The following is an 18,793-nucleotide window of genomic DNA, read 5'->3' on the forward strand; positions in this document are numbered from 1 at the left end:
CTTGGACTGCAAGGAGATCCATCCTAAAAGAGATCAGTCCTGAATATTCATGGGAAGGACTGATGCTAAAACTGAAACTCCAATACTTTGGCCACCTGATGCGAAGAGCTGACTCATTTGAAAAGACCCTGATGCTGGGAAAGATTGAGGGGAAGAAGAGAAGGGGACGACAGAGGATGAGATGGTTGGATGGCATCACCGACTCAATGGACGTGAGTTTGAGTAAACTCCGGGAGCTGGTGAGGCATGCTGCAGTCCAAGGGGCCGCAAAGAGTCGGATACGATTAAGCAACCGAACAGAACTGAACTGGACAACTGAAAATATAAAATAGTCCAGTTTTAAAAGTTTTGATAGAGACAAAAAGGGTACTAAGAATGATATTCATCCTTCCTCATCACTGCTGCTCCAGGCATCTTCAAATGCTGGATTTAACTGTGATCTGGTTGAAGTCTAAAAAAGGAAGCAAAAAAGAAGATTCAATTATTCTACCTCATAATTTTAGGCTCACAATATAATTATGAAATCAGATAAAAAGCAACTAGATTATTTTGAAAGAAACTATATAACTGTTCATTTAAAACCAAAAGTAACTTAAGAAACACCCACATTCAATATAAAACAATGCAACTTCATTTTAAATAAACATATCAGACTTTATTCAAATTATGCTTCCCTCAATGTAGTTACCTCATACACCTCATACACAGACACAGACACACAAGATGCTACTACTATTATGAAGGCATTTTTTTTTTTTTTTTTTTATAACCCTTTGGAGTTACCAGGAGTACAGGGCATGCTCATATCCGTGTGGCTAAGACTGGACTCAGGTCTGCAGGCTGGCTTGACAGCCCAAAATATTAAAGTGAGCAATTTTTTACTGTTTTGGTGGACTTGATTTTTATAAATAAGCAAAATTCATATACAGGGAATAAGGTGTTCATCAAATGGAGCAATACCCTTTTTGGTATGAAGTAGTGAGGTTTGTTTGTTTGTTATTATAGCTAGTAAAGTAGTGGAAAAAGACAGACAAAATGTGTTGGATTTGCTAACATTTTGTCATTAGCACACAGGTTTCCCTTTGAAAGAGAATATGCATTAGATGGTGTTTCAAAAACAACAAAACATCACAGTATTCTTACAACTTTAGAGCTGTACCTAAATAAATGTAATCAGCAATAGAGGAATTTTAATTATTTGTAGTAGTTCAAATCAATTCACTTGTTTGGGGAATTTGTTTGAATGGCTACCCTCTTATTCTTAGGCAAATGATTCAGGGACTTTAAAATGATCTCTGTTGTTTTTGAGTACCTAGGTTTTATGAATCATGTGTGCTTCTTATTTTGCAGTTTTTACATTTGCTGTCAGTTTGTTCACATCCCAAATCCAATAACATATTAGTACTTAGATTATTCTTAAATTATTTTAGAAGTATTACCTTTTACAACATACACCAATATTTTATGTTAAGGGTAACCCTTACTGCATATTTAAGAATGTTCATTTCCTTTTTGATGAACATGATAGCTTAGACTCTTAATATTCAAACAATGATAACAGCAGAAAAAAGTGGCTGTTTCCAGTAAATTTCCCAAGTGTCAGCCAGGATAGTCAGAAAACAATATATTAATTTAGGTATTCTTTATAGCTGTGAAAGCTATAGATCTGAGTCCTTTACTTAATCTTATAATGTTGGCCATTGTTACTTAGTTGTTCAAGCAAAATTCCATTATACCCTGTGTCCAGATCCAAAACTATTATCAAAGCTTAGCTAACTACTCACTTATTTCCAGTAGCAGTCCACTGATATGCAAGAGTAGCATACTGAAGTCTGTTCGTTTATTCTTTCAACCAAGCATTTACTGAAATTCCTACCTTTCTGGGTTTATGATTTAACTACCAAGTTAGGTTATTTAGTGACAGTTTATTTAAAGACCCATTGTCCTCTGCAGTGAGGTGATTATTTTTCCCTACTCTATCTCTAAAAGCCTTTAACTCTGCATTAGATGTCTACCAAAAATGTCCTTAGGTAGATAAGTCACACAAAGGCCATGTCTCCTAATTTCACTATGGAAGCTCAATATATAACCTATTAAACACTTAAGTTTCATTTGAAGAATCAACAGAGAAGCAGAATTATATTTTAATGTAAATTATTGTTGCTATGATAGGCAAACAAAAATAAGTGAAAACTAGAAATGTGGTTGCATATAAATTTTACTGTATTTATAGTAGTAAAGAAAAAATATGAATGTATTACAGTATTATTAGAAGTACATTTTATTGCTAAACATCACAAATAAAACATCTTATAATTGAAAGCTGCAGTAAAAACGTCACCCATGATATAGTACTGTTTGAGACCTATGGATCAATTTAACTACCATCCATTACTTCAGTTTTCTCTACAACATCTCCTCCTAGTGGACATTCTTTCTATGCTTGAACATATCCATCTCTATTTAACCAGCCTGCCTATTCTGCTGATAGCTGTGAAGGGAAATCAGAGTTAAAAGGGGATCTAGTTCAGGTCCATAGAATGCGAAGGAAGAATGAAACCAATTTTAACATCTTCCACACATATATCTTACTAAATTTGATAAATTCAAAAATTTTTTACTGGTAATTAGTGGAAAGTCTTTAAAGGTAGAACATAGGGTTGTCTGAATATAGAAAGCAATTACACATTTTATCACTGTTGTTTATTCTGACTCTTTTGCAACCCCACAGACTGTAGCCTGCCACGCTCCTCTGTCCATGGGATTTCCCAGACAAGCATACTGAAGTTGAGTTGCCATTTCCTTCTCCAGGGGATCTTCCCAACCCAGGAATGGAACTGGCGTCTCCTGCACTACCAGGCAGATTCTTTACACAGAGTTACCAGGAAAGACCCCAAGGTTATACATCTAAATAAAAGTTACATACTGTGTAACTGTCAAAATAAAGTAAGATTCTTGATGAGAAGTCAGGTTTAGATTGTAATATAGTCACTCTAGATCTCAGGCAGGAAAAACTGATTAGGAGTTGTATAGGCTTGCCTTGAGTGTGACCAGATATTAGGAAGAGTGTGCAAAAGGAAGGCAGATCCATCAGAAAAATAAAACAAACTTCCCCAGCAAAAAAAAAAAAAAAAAAGCAACCTATCAACTATATAATAGGATTTATGCTTAAAGATCATAAAACTTGCTTCTATTGCCCAATGCCCTTCAGGTTTTTATGGTAGAAATAAATCCTCCTCTATAGGTTGGGTATCAGGAGAAACAATCCTAAGGGATTCTGTCTTGGTTGATGGAGAAGTATATTTCATCTCAAAAGTCGATCTGAGGTACCATCTCATGCTGGTCAGAATGGCTGCTATCTAAAAATCTACAAACAATAAATGCTGGAGAGGGTGTGGAGAAAAGGGAACCCTCTTACACTGTTGGTGGGAATGCAAACTAGTACAGTCACTATGGAGAACAGTGTGGAGATTCCTTGAAAAACTGGAAATAGAACTGCCACATGACCCAGCAATCCCACTGCTGGGCATACACATGGAGGAAGCCAGAATTGAAAGAGATACGTGTACCCCAGTGTTCAGCACAGCACTGTTTACAATAGCCAGGACATGGAAGCAACCTAGATGTCCATCAGCAGATGAATGGATAAGAAAGCTGTGGTACATATACACAATGGAATATTACTCAGCCATTAAAAAGAATACATTTGAATCAGTTCTAATGAGGTGGATGAAACTGGAGCCGATTATACAGAGTGAAGTAAGTCAGAAAGAAAAACACCAATACAGTATACTAACACATATACATGGAATTTAGAAAGATGGTAACGATAACCCTATATGCGAGACAGCAAAACAGACACAGATGTATAGAACAGTCTTTTGGACTCTGTGGGAGAGGGAGAGGGTGGGATGATCTGGGAGAATAGCACCGAAACATGTATATTACCATATATGAAACAGACTGCCAGTCCAGGTTCGATGCATGAGACAGGGTGCTCAGGGCTGGTGCACCGAGATGACCCAGAGGGATGGGATGGAGAGGGAGGGGGGTTCAGGATGGGGAACACATGTACACCCATGGCTGATTCATGTGAATGTATGGCAAAACCACAATATTGTAAAGCAATTAGCCTCCAACTAAAATAAATAAATTGAAAAAAAAAAAAGTCGATCTGAAAGGTAAACTAAGAACAATTTTACTTCAATGATTCTGATGTTTGAAGATATTATAAACTTGCCCTAGATCATTAATGAATGGCAGAACTGGAATTCAAACTCAATTACCAGTATTACTATGATTTAGTTTACCTGACACTAAAGACAGGTGAGTGTGTAAATGTACATATGTGTGTGTTTTGTGTTAACTTGCCTCTCTGAGGAACTGCAGCAGTCATTCATTTGAGAGGTGAGATGAAAATACTTCTAAATATCAGTCAAACAGTAAGTATTCATGTAAGGCTGGAGAAGGAAATGGCAAGCCACTCCAATATTCTTGCCTGGAGAATCCAGTGGACAGAGGAGCCTGGTGGGCTGCAGTCCATGGGATTGCACAGAGTTGACATGTAAGGAAGAGGGTCTGGTATACACAGACTACTCTACTGAGATCTGCATCATGATCATATTCATGTTCTACTTATATTCACAGGAATCTTCAAAAGTTTTGTGGAAATAATCTTATCATTTATCATCTTATAAAGAGAATGGTGCTTATCTTAAAGCACATACATGCTGCTGCTGCTGCTGCCAAGTCGCTTCAGTCGTGTCCGACTCTGTGCGACCCTATGGACTGTAGCCTACCAGGCTCCTCCACCCATGGGGCAAGAACATTGGTGTCGGTTGCCATTGCCTTCTCTGAAAGCATATACATAGTGCATTTTAAAAGGTAAATACAAAACCTAACTTGTTTTTTGTGTATACCTATTTGATTTATACTTGTTCAGCTTAATTGCCTATATACAAAAATTCTTGCAGATGAGGAAGAATCAAACTATCACCATAACTATATAATAAGGAAATAAACCATCAGAGTCACATACTATCTTTATAAAATAAACAATTTCAGTTTTCTTCTATTATCTTTTTTTCATACACAAGTCAAAGATTATTTACTTTTATTTTTATAGTTTATATTTGATGAATGATTGTTAAACATTCTAGTGTGGCCTAGTGTTATAAGTTAGATTTAATGTATACAATAATTCCCCAACAGCAGGACACAGTAATTAACATTTTAAGCTTTGTATAAGAAAAAATTCAGTTTTTAAAGCAGCTATACACTAAAACTACTCAAAGTCATACTAAACCAAATAAGACACATATCTATAAAATTTCACCTTTAGATAGCTTGACATGAAAATAAAAAAATTAAGAGGCTACTACCTAAGACCAGAGACCATGTCTTATTTATCTTTGTTTTACCACAACATTTTTCAGGTTCTTTATTCACAGTGTCATATTTACACTAATTTATCTGGTAAAAGTGCAAACTGATAAAATTTGACAGTGTGAATAAAGGACCTTAAAAATGTCATACAAGATAACTCAAGTCCCAAGAAGTCGTGGCATTTCCCTGGTGATCCACTGGTTAAGACTCCATGCTTCCACTGTAGGAAGTATGGGTTTGATCCCTGGTTCCAAATAGGAAAAGGAGTACGTCAAGGCTGTACACTGTCACCCTGATTATTTAACTTGTATGCAGAGTACATCATGAGAAACGCTGGGCTGGAGGAAGGACAAGCTGGAATCAAGATTGCCAGGAGAAATATCAATAACCTCAGATATGCAGATGATACCACCCTTACAGCAGAAAGCAAAGAAGAACTAAAGAGCCTCTTGATGAAAGTGAAAGAGGAGAGGGAAAAGTTGGCTTAAAGCTCAACATTCAGAAAACTAAGATCATGGCATCCGGTCCCATCACTTCATGGCAAATAGATGGGGAAATAGTGGAAATAGTGGCTGACTTTATTTTTCTGGGCTCCAAAATCACTGCAGATGGTGGCTGCAGCCAGGAAAGTAAAAGACGCTTACTCCTTAGAAGGAAAGTTATGACCAACTTAGACAGCATATTAAAAAGCAGATATTACTTTGCCAACAAAGGTCCGTCTAGTCAAGGCTATGATTTGTCCAGTGGTCATGTATGGATGTGACAGTTGGACTATAAAGAAAGCTGAGCACCGAAGAATTGATGCTTTTGAACTGTGGTGTTGGAGAAGACTCTTGAGAGTCCTTTGGACTGCAAGGAGATCCAACCGGTCCATCCTAAAGGAAATCAGTCCTGAATATTCATGGGAAGGACTGATGCTAAAGCTGAAACTCTAATACTTCGGCCACCTGATGCGAAGAGTTGACTCATTGGAAAAGACCCTGATGCTGGAAGGGACTGGAGGCAGGAGGAGAAAGGGACGACAGAGGATGAGATGGCTGGATGGCATCACTGACTCAATGGACATGAGTTTGAGTGAACTCCAGGAGTTGGTGATGGACAGGGAGGCCTGGTGTGCTGCAATTCATGGGGTGGCAAAGAGTCAGACATCACTGAGCGACTGAACTAACTAACTAAGAATGACAGAAAACTATATTATGAAAGACAATGTTTACAAATAGTTATTAATGACATGGAAAAAGTCTAAGAAGGATGCTAAGTTGTATGTTCAAGCATGATATTAACTATGTTAAAAATATGCACAGGATAAAACAAGAATGAAATAAATAAAAATGTTAAAATTGATAAACTTCAGAAATTTATTTCATTCTCAATTTTTTTTTGAATTTTCCTTATGTATTATACAGGTAAGTTATTTAAACAATCAGAAAATAGCAAGAAATGCTTTAAAAGCCTCTCCCATTTAAAGTAAATTAGTAAAAAATTCTTTATGATTTAGAAGTCACTGTACAACTTGTATAAATAATATTTACCTCATCATCATCATCAGGAACTGATTCACATAAGGATGGTACCCAAGCAAGAATATTGCAGTCTCTGCTACCACTGTAAAGTTCCTATAATACAGAAAACAAAGATGTGGTTGTGGGTCAGCTGAAAGCTGATGACAATTTGAAATGAACCATTTTTTAAATGACTAATTCTTAGGTTAGATTAGATGAAATCTATTTCTATTCCCTAAAGAAACTAGATTGATGCCCTTTTCTGTTTGTTTAAGAAATAGTAAAACTTTGTTTTGTATTTTAAAATAGCATTATCCTAATGTTAGAATTTGCTTACATGGTTAAAATTCACAAAAATCATTGCCATAGTTTTTTTTTTTTTTTAAATCAATTGTATCCATATATTTCAAGTGTCCGAGAATAAAAAAATGGTTGCGTCAATAACTGAACTTTTAATAAAGGCTTTCAATGAAGAAACCATACGTTGTTGTTCAGTTGCTAAGTTGTGTCTGACTCTCTGTGACCTCATGGATGGTAGCACACCAGGGTCCTCTGTCCTCCACTATCTCTCAGAATTTGCTCAAATTCACGTCCATTGCGTTGGTGATGCTATCTAACCACCACATCCTCTACTGCCCTCTTCTTTAGCTTTCAATCTTTCCCAGCATCAGGATCTTTTCCACTTAGTCGGCTCTTTGCATCAGGAGGCCAAAGTATTGGAACTTCAGCATCAGTCCTTCCAGTGAATATTCAGGGTTGATTTCCTTTAGGATTGACTGGTTTGATCTCCTTGCAGACCAAGGGACTCTCAAGAGTCTTCTTCAGCACCACAATTTGAAAGCATCAATTTTTCAGTGCTCAGCATTTTTTTATGGTCCAACTCTCACATCCATACATGACTACTGGAAAAATCATAGCTTTGACTATAAGAACCTTTGTGGGCAAAATGATGTCTCTCCCTTTTAATATGCTGTCTAGGTTTGTCATAGCTTTTCTTCCAAGGAGCAAGTGTCTTTTAATTTCATGGCTTTAATTTTAATTTGTCATTATCTGCAGTGATTTGAGAGTCCAAGAAAAGAAAATCTGATACTGCTTCCACTCTTCCCCCTTTTATTTGCCATGAAGCGATGAAGTGGATGCCATGATCTTAGTTTTTTTGAATGCTGAGTTTTAGGCCAGCTTTATTCACTCTCCTCTTTCACTCTCATCAAGAGGCTCTTTAGTTCTTCACTTTTTGCCACTAGAGTGGTATCATCTGCATAACTGAGGCTGTTGATATTTCTCCCAGCAATCTTGATTCCAGCTTGAGATTCATCCAGCCTGGCATTTCACATGATGTACTCTGCATATGGGCCTCTCTGGTGGCTCAGATCGTAAAATGTCTGCCCACAATGCGGGAGACCTGGATTTGATCCCTGGGTCAGGAAGATCCCAGGGAGAAGGAAATGGTAACCCACTCTAGTACTCTTGCCTGGAAAACCCCATGGATGGAGAAGCCTTGTAGGCTATAGTCCATGGGGTCGCAAAGAGTTGGACACGACTGAGCAACTTCACTTCTACTCTGTATATAAGTTAAATAAGCAAGGTGACAATATACAGCCTCGTCGTACTTTTTTCCCACTTTGGAATGAGTCAGTTGTTCCATGTCTGGTTCTAACTGTTGTTTCTTTACCTGCATACAAGTTTCTCGGGAGACAGGTAACATGGTTTGGTACTCTCATCTCTGTAAGAATTCTCTACATTTTGTTGTGATCCACACAGTCAAAGGTTTTAGCATAGTCAATGAAGCTGAAGTAGATGTATTTTTGGAACTCCTTTGCTTTCTTCATGATCCAATGAATGTTTGCAATTTGATCTCTGTTCCTGTCTTTTCTAAACCCAGCTTGTACATCTGGAAGTTCCTGGTTCACGTACTGCTGGAGCCATTAGCTTGAAGGATTTTGAACATAACTTTGCTAGTAAGTGAAATGAGTGCTTTGAACATTCTTTGTCATTGCCCTTCTTCAGGATTGGAATGAAAACTGAACTTTTCCAGATATGTGTTCACTGCTGAGTTTTCCAAATTTTCTGACACATTGAGTGCAGCACTTTAACAGCATCATCTTTTAGGATTTTAAATAGTTCAGCTTAATTCCATGACCTCCACTAACTTTGTTGGTAGTAATGCTTCCTAAGGCCCACTCAACTTCACACTCCAAGATGTCCAACCCTAGGTGAGTGACCACACAACTGTGGTTATCCAGGTCATTAACATCTTTTTTGTATAGTTCTTCTGTGTATTCTTGCCACCTCTTCTTAGTCTGTTCTGCTTCTGTTAGGTCCTTACCATTTCTGTCCTTTATCATGCCCATCCTTGCATGAAATGTTCCCTTGACATCTTCAATTTTCTTGAAAAGATCTCGAGTCTTACACATTCTATTGTTTTCCTCTATTTTTTTGCACTGTTCATTTAAGAAAGCCTTCCCATCTCTTTGCTATTCTGTAGAACTCTGCATTCTGTTGGATGTATTTTTTCATTTTTCCCTTGCCTTTTCCTTTTCTTTTTTCCTCAGCTATTTGTAAAGCCTCCTCAGGTAACTACTTTGCAGGAACCATAAGAGTTTCTAACTAAAATAGGCCAGGAATTGAAAAAAAGTTTTATTTAGCTCAAAACTGCCTAACTAACTAATGAAGAGCATTAAGATTCATATGCCAAGCTTGTTGAGAAGCTTATTTTATAAGCTGGGACTGATGCAATGGCAATGTCTTTATGGATATGGTGTCTGTACATGCTTAACAACGTTCGTTCTTCTTCTGACAAAACTTCAGAAATATGTTATATTGGCTAGTACTGAAAATATTTCTGTGGGGCAGTGAAATAGATACTCTCACATACAGAGGGTATAAATTGATATAATCCTTTTAGAAACTGAAATCTCTGTATGTGTCAGAAGTTTTTGTATACATTTCTAAGAAGTCATGCTAAAGACACGTATGAAATTCAAGGTTATTATCACCAATATTATATTTATAATAAAACAATAATTTTCCAAATATTATTGTCTAGGGTTATGATTTATATATAAATCTATGCTGCATTAATATGATATATAGCCACTAAATTTGTTTTTGAAGAATATTTAATGACACTGGAAAATAGTGTCATTAAAGAGAAAGGAGTAGGATATAAACCAAATACAGAGTGAAAAGAAAAAAACAGGATGTAAAACACTAGGTCAATTTTTTAAAAAGCTACTAAGCAAAGAATAAGGGCTAAAAAGAAAAATCAGCAAAATGTTAAGTTAAAACTCTGACTGTTTACTTTTCTCACAAATGTATTTCTACACAAATATTTCTAACACTACAACTTTCTTTCTGATCTGGTATTAAATTATTTAGTTTTATTTTTATTCATCTCAAAAGCGATTTGAGGCATAGTAAAATCAGTATTTTTCTAAAAAAAATAAAAGTAAAGGTTCTTGGTAAACAGAAAATAAGATTATGAAGTAACTTATAGGAAATATAGATGTAAAGAAAATTAAGTAAATTATGCAAGGAGATCCAATCAGTCCATTATAAAGGAGACTGGTCCTGGTTGTTCTTTGGAAGGAATGATGCTAAAGCTAAAACTCCAGTACTTTGGCCACCTCATGCGAAGAGTTGACTCATTGGAAAAGACTCTGATGCTGGGAGGGATTGGGGGCAGGAGAAGGGGACAACAGAGGATGAGATGGCTGGATGGCATCACTGACTCGATGGACGTGAGTCTAAGTGAACTCCGGGAGTTGGTGATGGACAGGGAGGCCTGGCGTGCTGCGATTCATGGGGTTGCGAAGAGTCGGACACGACTGAGTGACTGAACTGAACTAACACATTATCAAATTTCCTAGATGGAACAAAATTCTACAGACTGTACTGTTTAAAATTTAGAATGCACAGTTACTGTGGATGGTGCAAAGATATTTTCATATGCCCAGTGCTGCAGAGCAATTTAGTTCCTGAGAAGACAAGATTATATACTTAAGATAAACTAAGGTCAGGTAACCTTGTTTTCTCATGATTAAATGAAAGTGCTATATCTTTGCCAGGAATATCACATACACTTTGGCAATTTGACTAAGCTGATGCTTGCCAGTCTTAGTCAAGGTAAAATTATTTTATCTTTGTAGTTAATATTTTGTAGGGTGCAACTTTGAGACTATGTAATATCCATTCCTCATCAGACTTTCAAGTTATTAGGTTAATTACTAGTAGCAGAATGGATTCAGGAATCCCTATTCTAGTCAATAGAAAATAATCAACTATTATCATTATTTATTTTGATGTTGGATATATCTTCAAATTTTTATATTTACAGCAGAATTACTATAAATATCAATTTTATTTTCCAATAGCGAGTTTTTGTGTAATATATAATTGGTAAAAGGGTTCTGCTGCTAAATGGATGCAAAAGCACTACTCTCTTACTTTTATAATTAGATTTATAATTATCTTCCTTTTCATAAATCATAATAGATGGAATGGGATAAGAGCTGGAAGCTTTCTGATATAATAAAGTAATTAAAATCTTTCTTAGTACATAGCACATGCAGAAACGATATTTGTCAAGAGGCAACTGGCCTCAGCTTTCTGGCTAGACCTGGTCCAGTGATTTCAGGGACTGAGAGGAATCAATTATCTTTACTTACTTTTAATCTGTTCTAATCCATCTTCACTCACTTTCAGTCCAATCTTCCTAGCAGGAACATCTGCTAGGAAGCTCTGATACGGTGAAAAGTGATAGCTGGTAGTCAGAATACTTGAATTAAAATCTTGGCTTTGTCTCTAGTGACTCTGAATAAGAAAAGTACTGTATTCTATAAATTTCTTTGAATGGATAATCACCCTCTGTCAATCTACTTGCAGATTTGAGGCAGGTTATATCACCCCCTCGTTGCCTTAGTACTAGTTTACCAGAAGCAACACTAAAAATAGTTAAGAAGTAGTACATCAGGTGGAGAAGGCAACGGCACCCCACTCCAGTACTCCTGCCTGGAAAATCCCATGGACGGAGGAGCCTGGTAGGCTGTAGTCCATGGGGTTGCTGAGGGTCGGACACGACTGAGTGACTTCACTTTCACTTTTCACTTTCATGCACTGGAGAAGGAAATGGCAACCCATTCCAGTGTTCTTGCCTGGAGAATCCCAGGGACGGGGGAGCCTGGTGGGCTGCCGTCTATGGGGTCGTACAGAGTCGGACACGACTGAAGCAACTTAGCAGCAGTAGCAGTACATCAGGAAACTGGCCAATCAGAAGAGATACTAGACATAGAGTAGAAGCAGGGTTTTAAAGGTCCCTCTTAGTTACTAGGTTGAAGTAAGGTCTAGGAGGCTCTAGGAAATACGGTGAAGCTGGAGGTCATGTAAGGGGCTTAGTACAAAAGCTATGTAACAAACTAAAGGATATGTGTTTGAGTATTTTAATAATGAATACTGCCATATAGATGTGTGCTAGCTGAAAACTAGCCCTGTATATCTTACTTCACAGTGTCAGACACAGATTAAGTAATGCCTATTAATGAGTGACTGAATAGGTGATAAAGTCCCTCCAAGCAATAACTCATGGACGGAGAAGCCCGGTAGGCTACAGTCCATGGGGTCGCGAAGAGTTGGACACGACCGAGCAACTTCACTTTCACGCACTGGAGAAGGAAATGGCACTCCAGTATTCGTGCCTGGAGAATCCCAGGGACAGAGGAGCCTGGTGGGCTGCCGTCTATGGGGTCACACAGAGTCAGATATGACCGAAGCCACTTAGCAGCAGCAGCAATAACCCACAATTTTCATTCTTTCGGTATTTAATTTTTATAAGCCTCATTTTCCTCATCTACAATGCAGGGAAAAATCCCAACAATCTCGCTACACTTAAGAATCACTTAAAGGAGCATATGAGATAATCTATGCAAAAGTTCTATGGAGAAAACACTCTGTTCCATTGGTGAGACTAAAGAGAAAGATTAAGATGTTAAAAAAACAAAACCCATAGGTTTTGGCAAGTTAGCTACTCGAACATTTTAAATTCCCTTAAGTATCATTCTTACCTGGAAATTAGACTGAAATACACAGCAGTCAACACTTTTATAGTGTCCCTTAAGCATAGTTATCTGTTCTCCAGAGTAAATTGTATAAACAGCAATGGTGCTACCATATGGTACAAAAACAAATTCTGAACTGCAGCCAGAGGAGACAGTGAATTTCAATCCTTTTCTACTATCATTATATACTTTTCCATAGTTGACCTGCAGGATGTAAAAGCATAAAGTTACTTAAATATGAATTAAAAAGACAATAAAGACAACTATTTACTTAAAATATTATACTATAGAAACAGCTCCAATAAGTCTAAAGAAAATGATTAGTGTCCTAATAGAAACAAGGACCAATGACATATATGTACATTTTGCATACAAGGGAAGTACAAATAGTAAAATGACCCACAAAAACAAATGTTCACATTTCAACCTTGATAGAAATAAAAATGCAAATTAAGGTAACCTTGAAAAATTATTTTAGATCGTTTAGCAAAAATTTTAATAAACCATTAAGACACTCAATATTAGTACAAGTGAAGTAAATATGTAGATGGCACTGTAATTTGGTCTTCCCTTTTAAAAGGCCAAATGGTTTATTATGCAACAAAATATAAAGTATACCTTAATAATGACACATATGTATATATAAATACATTTTTGGAGAGAGAATAACTTTCTTTTTATACATATATAAAATACATATAACATAAAATTTATATATAAATATACATGTAACAAAATTTATAGTATAAAGAAAAAATACATATAACATAAAATTTGCCATCTTAACCATATTTAAATATATGGTTCAGTGACATTAGGGCTTTCCAGGTGGCTTAGTGGTAAAGAATACATCTGCCAATGTAGGAAATGCAAAAGATGTGGGTTTGATCCCTGGGTCAGAGAGATCCCCTGGAGGAGGAAAGGACAACCTACTGCAGTATTCTTGCCAGGATAATCTCATGGACAGAGGAGCCTGGCGGGCTACTGTCCCTGGGGTCACAAAAAGTCCTACATGACTGACACACATCAGTGACATAAAGCATATTTACACTGCTGGGCAACCAGCACTACCATCCATTTTCTATCTTGCAAAACTGAAATTCTATACCCATTAAACAACAAAGATATTCTTACTCCTTGACCTAGTAACTACTACTGGGAATTCATCTTAGGCTAATAAATTAAACAGCAAAAAAATATGCCCAGAGGAGTTCAATGTGGCCTTATCTAGAATGGCAGAGTAATTGAGAACAGATGTAAATTCCTAAGAGTATTATATTAATTCTAGCTTATACAGCAGTTAAAAATTATAAGTTTGAAATTATGTAGAAAATAGAAATAAAAGAACACAAATAGTATATATACTCTAATTGCAGCTTTATATAAAAAATTATATATTTGCAACAAACTAATAATTCTGCACCTGTACACCAAAGTTGCAAGCCCAACAACATCAGCATCACCTGCACAATTAGAAACAGAATTCCAGACCCCATCCCAACCTACTGAACTACAGTCTTCATTTTAACAAGATCCCCAGATGATCTCTAAGTCCATCAAAGTCTGAGAAGCTTTGGGCTAAAGATATTGACAGGTTTACTTTCTGCTGATAATTTAGATAAGCAGCTTAAGGTAAGTATAAAACCAGTATCTAATGATCTGAGAATTATGAGTGAGATCACCAAAATCTCCCTTTACTATGGCTAATACTGGAGTTTAAACAGTGAGTGATTTTCCCTTTTTTCTTTTTCTAAAGGTTGGGTGGGAGTGGTGTATGTGCGTGTGTGTGTTCGTGTGTATTTGTGCACATGTGTATGTGTGAGGCTCAAAAGGACATGCAATGGTAATTATGGATACTACACTTGGCTTACACACCATTGAGATTTACATGTGACAGAAATGAGCACATGTATTCAGCAATCCCACTGAAGGAGTAGTATAGTGAAATGTTAAAACGTTAAACTTAAAATCAGTAGATTTGGGTTTCTGAAACCAACTCCACTCCCCTACCTTTTTTCTGACTCTTTTGAGTAATGAATGACTTAACTTCTGAGTTTCATTCTTCTAACATATTAAAAGGAAATAAAATTGTTTACCAGAGATTGTGAAGAATAAAAAGAAATAATGCATAAGAGAAAACCTGGGATACAAAAGTATTCAGTGAGTCCCTAGATTTATTCATTCTTATATATTTAAAAGTATAACATTTCCCCACTTGTGTATTTTGATCCTTCATGTACAACAATTTGTAGAATAACATCAGGGTGGGAGGATGGAGAAAAAACACAACTAGCAGAAAAAGAAAAATCTCAACTAGCAATTTTCTGTTCCTCCTAGAAAAATTATGAACTGCTAGACTGTAATGGTCTTTTTCATAGATCAGAATACCTACCTACAAAACTTATGTTCTTTCCATTATACCACATTCCGTCCCAAATGTGAACTGGAAAGTGTTCAATGAGGTATAAATACTGAACTAGGTCTCTAACTTCTGTCTGTGGTTTTAGGTGCTCCCCTGCAATCCATTTTGCAACTTACTGTCCTATTAATCTTGGTAACTCACTGTTGTGATCAAATCACCTTTGGGCTCTAAACTATCAGTACCTTTTCAATATCTATGGAATGAAGTTCTAATAACAGATTAAGGCAAGGAGAGATCTACCATTTACTAAGTGCTTAGTGTCATACACTGTGCTAGATGATTATCTAAGCTCCCAATTTTATGACTGTAAGTATTTACCATAAAAAGCAGTGTGACAAATATCATACTATATATTATTATGAAAGTAAGTGAAGAAGAACTAAAGAGCCTCTTGATGAAAGTGAAAGAGGAGAGTGAAAAAGTTGGCTTAAAGCTCAACATTCAGAAAACTAAGATCATGGAATCTGGTCCCATTACTTCACGGAAAACAGACGGGGAAACAGAGGAAACAGTGGCTGACTTTATTTTTTGGAGCTCCAAAATCACTGCAGATGGTGATTGCAGCCATGAAATTAAAAGATGCTTACTCCCTGGAAGGAAAGTTATGACCAACCTAGACAGCATATTAAAAAGCAGAGACATTACTTTGCCAACAAAAGTCCGTCTAGTCAAGGCTATAGTTTGTCCAGTGGTCATGTATGGATGTGAAGAAAGCTGAGCACCGAAGAATTGATGCTTTTGAACTGTGGTGTTGGAGAAGACTCTTGAGAGTCCCTTGGACTGCAAGGAGATCCAACCAGTCCATCCTAAAGGAGATCAGTCCTGGGTATTCATTGGAAGGACTGACGCTGAAGCTGAAACTGCAGTACTTTGGCCACCTGATGGGAAGAGGTGACTCATCTGAAAAGACCCTGATGCTGGGAAAGATTGAGGGCAGAAAGATAAGGGGACGACAGAGAATGAGATGGTTGGATGGAATCACCGACTCAATGGACATGAGTTTGGGTAGGTTCCGGGAGTTGGTGATGGACAGGGAGGCCTGATGTGCTGCGGCTCATGAGGTCGCAAAGAGTCGGACACAACTGAGCAACTGAACTGAACTGAACTGAATAACAGGCTACTTTTGGTTATGATGTCTTCAAGTAGTTATGTACAGGCTTTGAAAAGATTTTGATGGGGAGGAAAATTTCACAGATGTTGGATAGGATGATGGCAAATACAATTCCTTATCTTATGAATTCCTTTTATTGTCCCAGAAATATATACATCTTCTCACTGCGTAAACACCTACAGTGATGCACAGACTCCATCATAAGACAGCTCATTTCACTGTCAAACAACTATCAGCATAATTAATGACAGGTGAGGAAGAACCACTGGAGAAGAAAACAGCAAAACATTCCAGTAATCCTGCCTGGAGAATTCCACGGACAGAGGAGCCTGGTGGGCTCCTACTCTTAAAGAGCTGAACATGACTGAGAAAATTACACTTTCACTTTTCAACATTTACTGAATGTTAACATTTGCTGTAAGTAACAGACAATGTGTACTAAATGTTTTACATGTATTATTTCATGTAATATGCAAAACAATACTATGAGACAGGCAGCATTATTAAACAAAAAGAAAACACTTAGAAAGGTTAAGTATTTCAACCAAGGTCTCTTGGCTAGTAAACGACAGAATCAGAAACTAATCTAGGTTACAGTAATCAAAAAGTATAGTACTACACTGTTGTAAATTATTTTTCTTTCATTCCACTAAATGATCACAATCTACTGTAATACTAGTGAGCACTAGGTACTGTGGAATCATGTAAGCTGAACTAGAGGAGTTAAAGAGAAGTTGTGCCTGAGATGAATTTTGAAAGCTGAGAAGCAGCTAGCACAGAAGAAGAGAGTATTCTAAAGCAAAGGCAGCAGTCTATGCAGCAGAATGGAAGGGTGAGAAAGCCTGGCATATTTAAGACCTCTAAGTAACTCAATAGGACTAAGGGCAGGGAAAAAATGGGGAAGTGACAAGATATGATGATATAAAGCTGGTGAGTCAGAAGAGCCAGCTTACGAAGGCCTTTTGGACAGTAGGCAAAAACATTATTTTAATGACCTGAAAATGTACTGACGAAATACTGAAAGACTTTCATTGGGAGATGAGTTTGGGAAAAGTTAGAAGGACTTAGAGTAATTAAAGAGAGCAATCCTGAGGGTCCAGAGTAAGGCTGGAAGGGAAGACAACTATGAAAAAAAGAAGAAATAATTAACAGGACCTGTAATTTGACTTAATTAGGAAGGTGGGATTTAGGAAGGGAAGAATAAAGGACAGACTCCCAGTTTCTAGACATTGGTAACTGGGTGAATGATAACATCAGTAACTAAAACAGTAAATACCAGAATAGCTATTTTAAAATTTTGTTGTTGTGACAAAAGCTATCTCTCTGTGAATTTTGACTGTGGGTACGTGTTCTGTACTCCAAGGCAATGGTCTCCTTGCAGAGTGCAGCTGGCACCTCAAGGAGTCTATAAGATGATCCATAATTGTGTGAGAGGAAAACGTGAGAATTTCTGTTTCTTTTTAACTAAAAAAAATAAGAAAATAAGCTTTAATAAAATATATAGATTCACAACACTAGGTGTATATAAATTACAAATAATTATATATACATCTGAAGCATGTATTTACACATTTTTCTCAAAATGGTAAGGACACTACTCAGCAGGTAGCACCCTACAATGAAGATGGTTATCATTTATGATATGCCTATTACTCAGCAGGTTATGGTCCAACTCTTTACCTACTTCCATTCTGCCCTTACAATGACTGTTTGCTGCTGCTAAGTCGCTTCAGTCACGTCCGACTCTGTGTGACCCCACAGACGGCAGCCCACCAGGCTCCCCTGTCCCTGGGATTCTCCAGGCAAGAACACTGGAGTAGGTTGCCATTTCCTTCTCTAATGCATGAAGGTGAAAAGTGAAAGTGAAGTCGCTCAGTTGTGTCCGACTCTTAGCGACCCCATGGACACCAGGCTCCTCCATCCTGGGATTTTCCAGGCAAGAGTACTGGAGTAGGGTGCCATTGCCTTCTCCGACAATGACTGTTTAGGTACATAATAATCCAAAATCACTGCAGATGGTTGGTGATTGCAGCCATGAAATTTTGATGCTTACTCCTTGGAAGGAAAGTTATGATCAACCTAGACAGCATATTAAAAAGCAGAGACATTACTTTGCCAACAAAGGTCTGTTTAGTCAAGGCTATGGTTTTTCCAGTGGTCATGTATGGATGTGAGAGTTGGACTATAAAGAAAGCTGAGTGCTGGAGAACTGATGCTTTTGAACTGTGGTGTTGGAGAAGACTCTTGAGAGTCCCTTGGACTGCAAGGAGATTCAACCAGTCCATCCTAAAGGAAATCAGTCCTGGGTGTTCAGTGGAAG

The 18,793-nt window shown here is 37.2% G+C and overlaps 1 protein-coding gene across 11 annotated transcripts in view; it reads right to left on the reverse strand.

Annotated features, from left to right (window-relative positions):
- Positions 1-322: 322 nt before the first annotated feature.
- ERCC8 (ERCC excision repair 8, CSA ubiquitin ligase complex subunit) overlaps positions 323-18,793 on the reverse strand; it is a 51,015-nt gene continuing 32,544 nt past the window's right edge. For 8 of the 11 annotated variants that reach the window (XR_015149269.1, XM_086362597.1, XM_086362603.1 and 5 more), the window contains 3 exons: positions 12,947-13,144; positions 6,918-7,001; positions 323-451 (listed from right to left, as the gene is read on the reverse strand). Coding sequence is in view for 9 of the 11 variants with exons in the window: in XM_086362597.1 (XP_086218723.1) it covers positions 383-451; positions 6,918-7,001; positions 12,947-13,144 (351 nt within the window). In the remaining 2 variants the exon portion in view is untranslated. The remainder of the gene's footprint in view (positions 452-6,917; positions 7,002-12,946; positions 13,145-18,793) is intronic. The other 3 variants (XR_015149270.1, XM_086362598.1, XM_086362594.1) reach the window with 1 other exon arrangement.

The sequence above is a fragment of the Bos grunniens genome, chromosome 20, assembly GCF_055505025.1.
Source record: "Bos grunniens cultivar Pamir isolate PY7600 chromosome 20, Bosgru_T2T1.0, whole genome shotgun sequence".
In the NCBI taxonomy this organism is placed as follows: domain Eukaryota; kingdom Metazoa; phylum Chordata; class Mammalia; order Artiodactyla; family Bovidae; genus Bos; species Bos grunniens.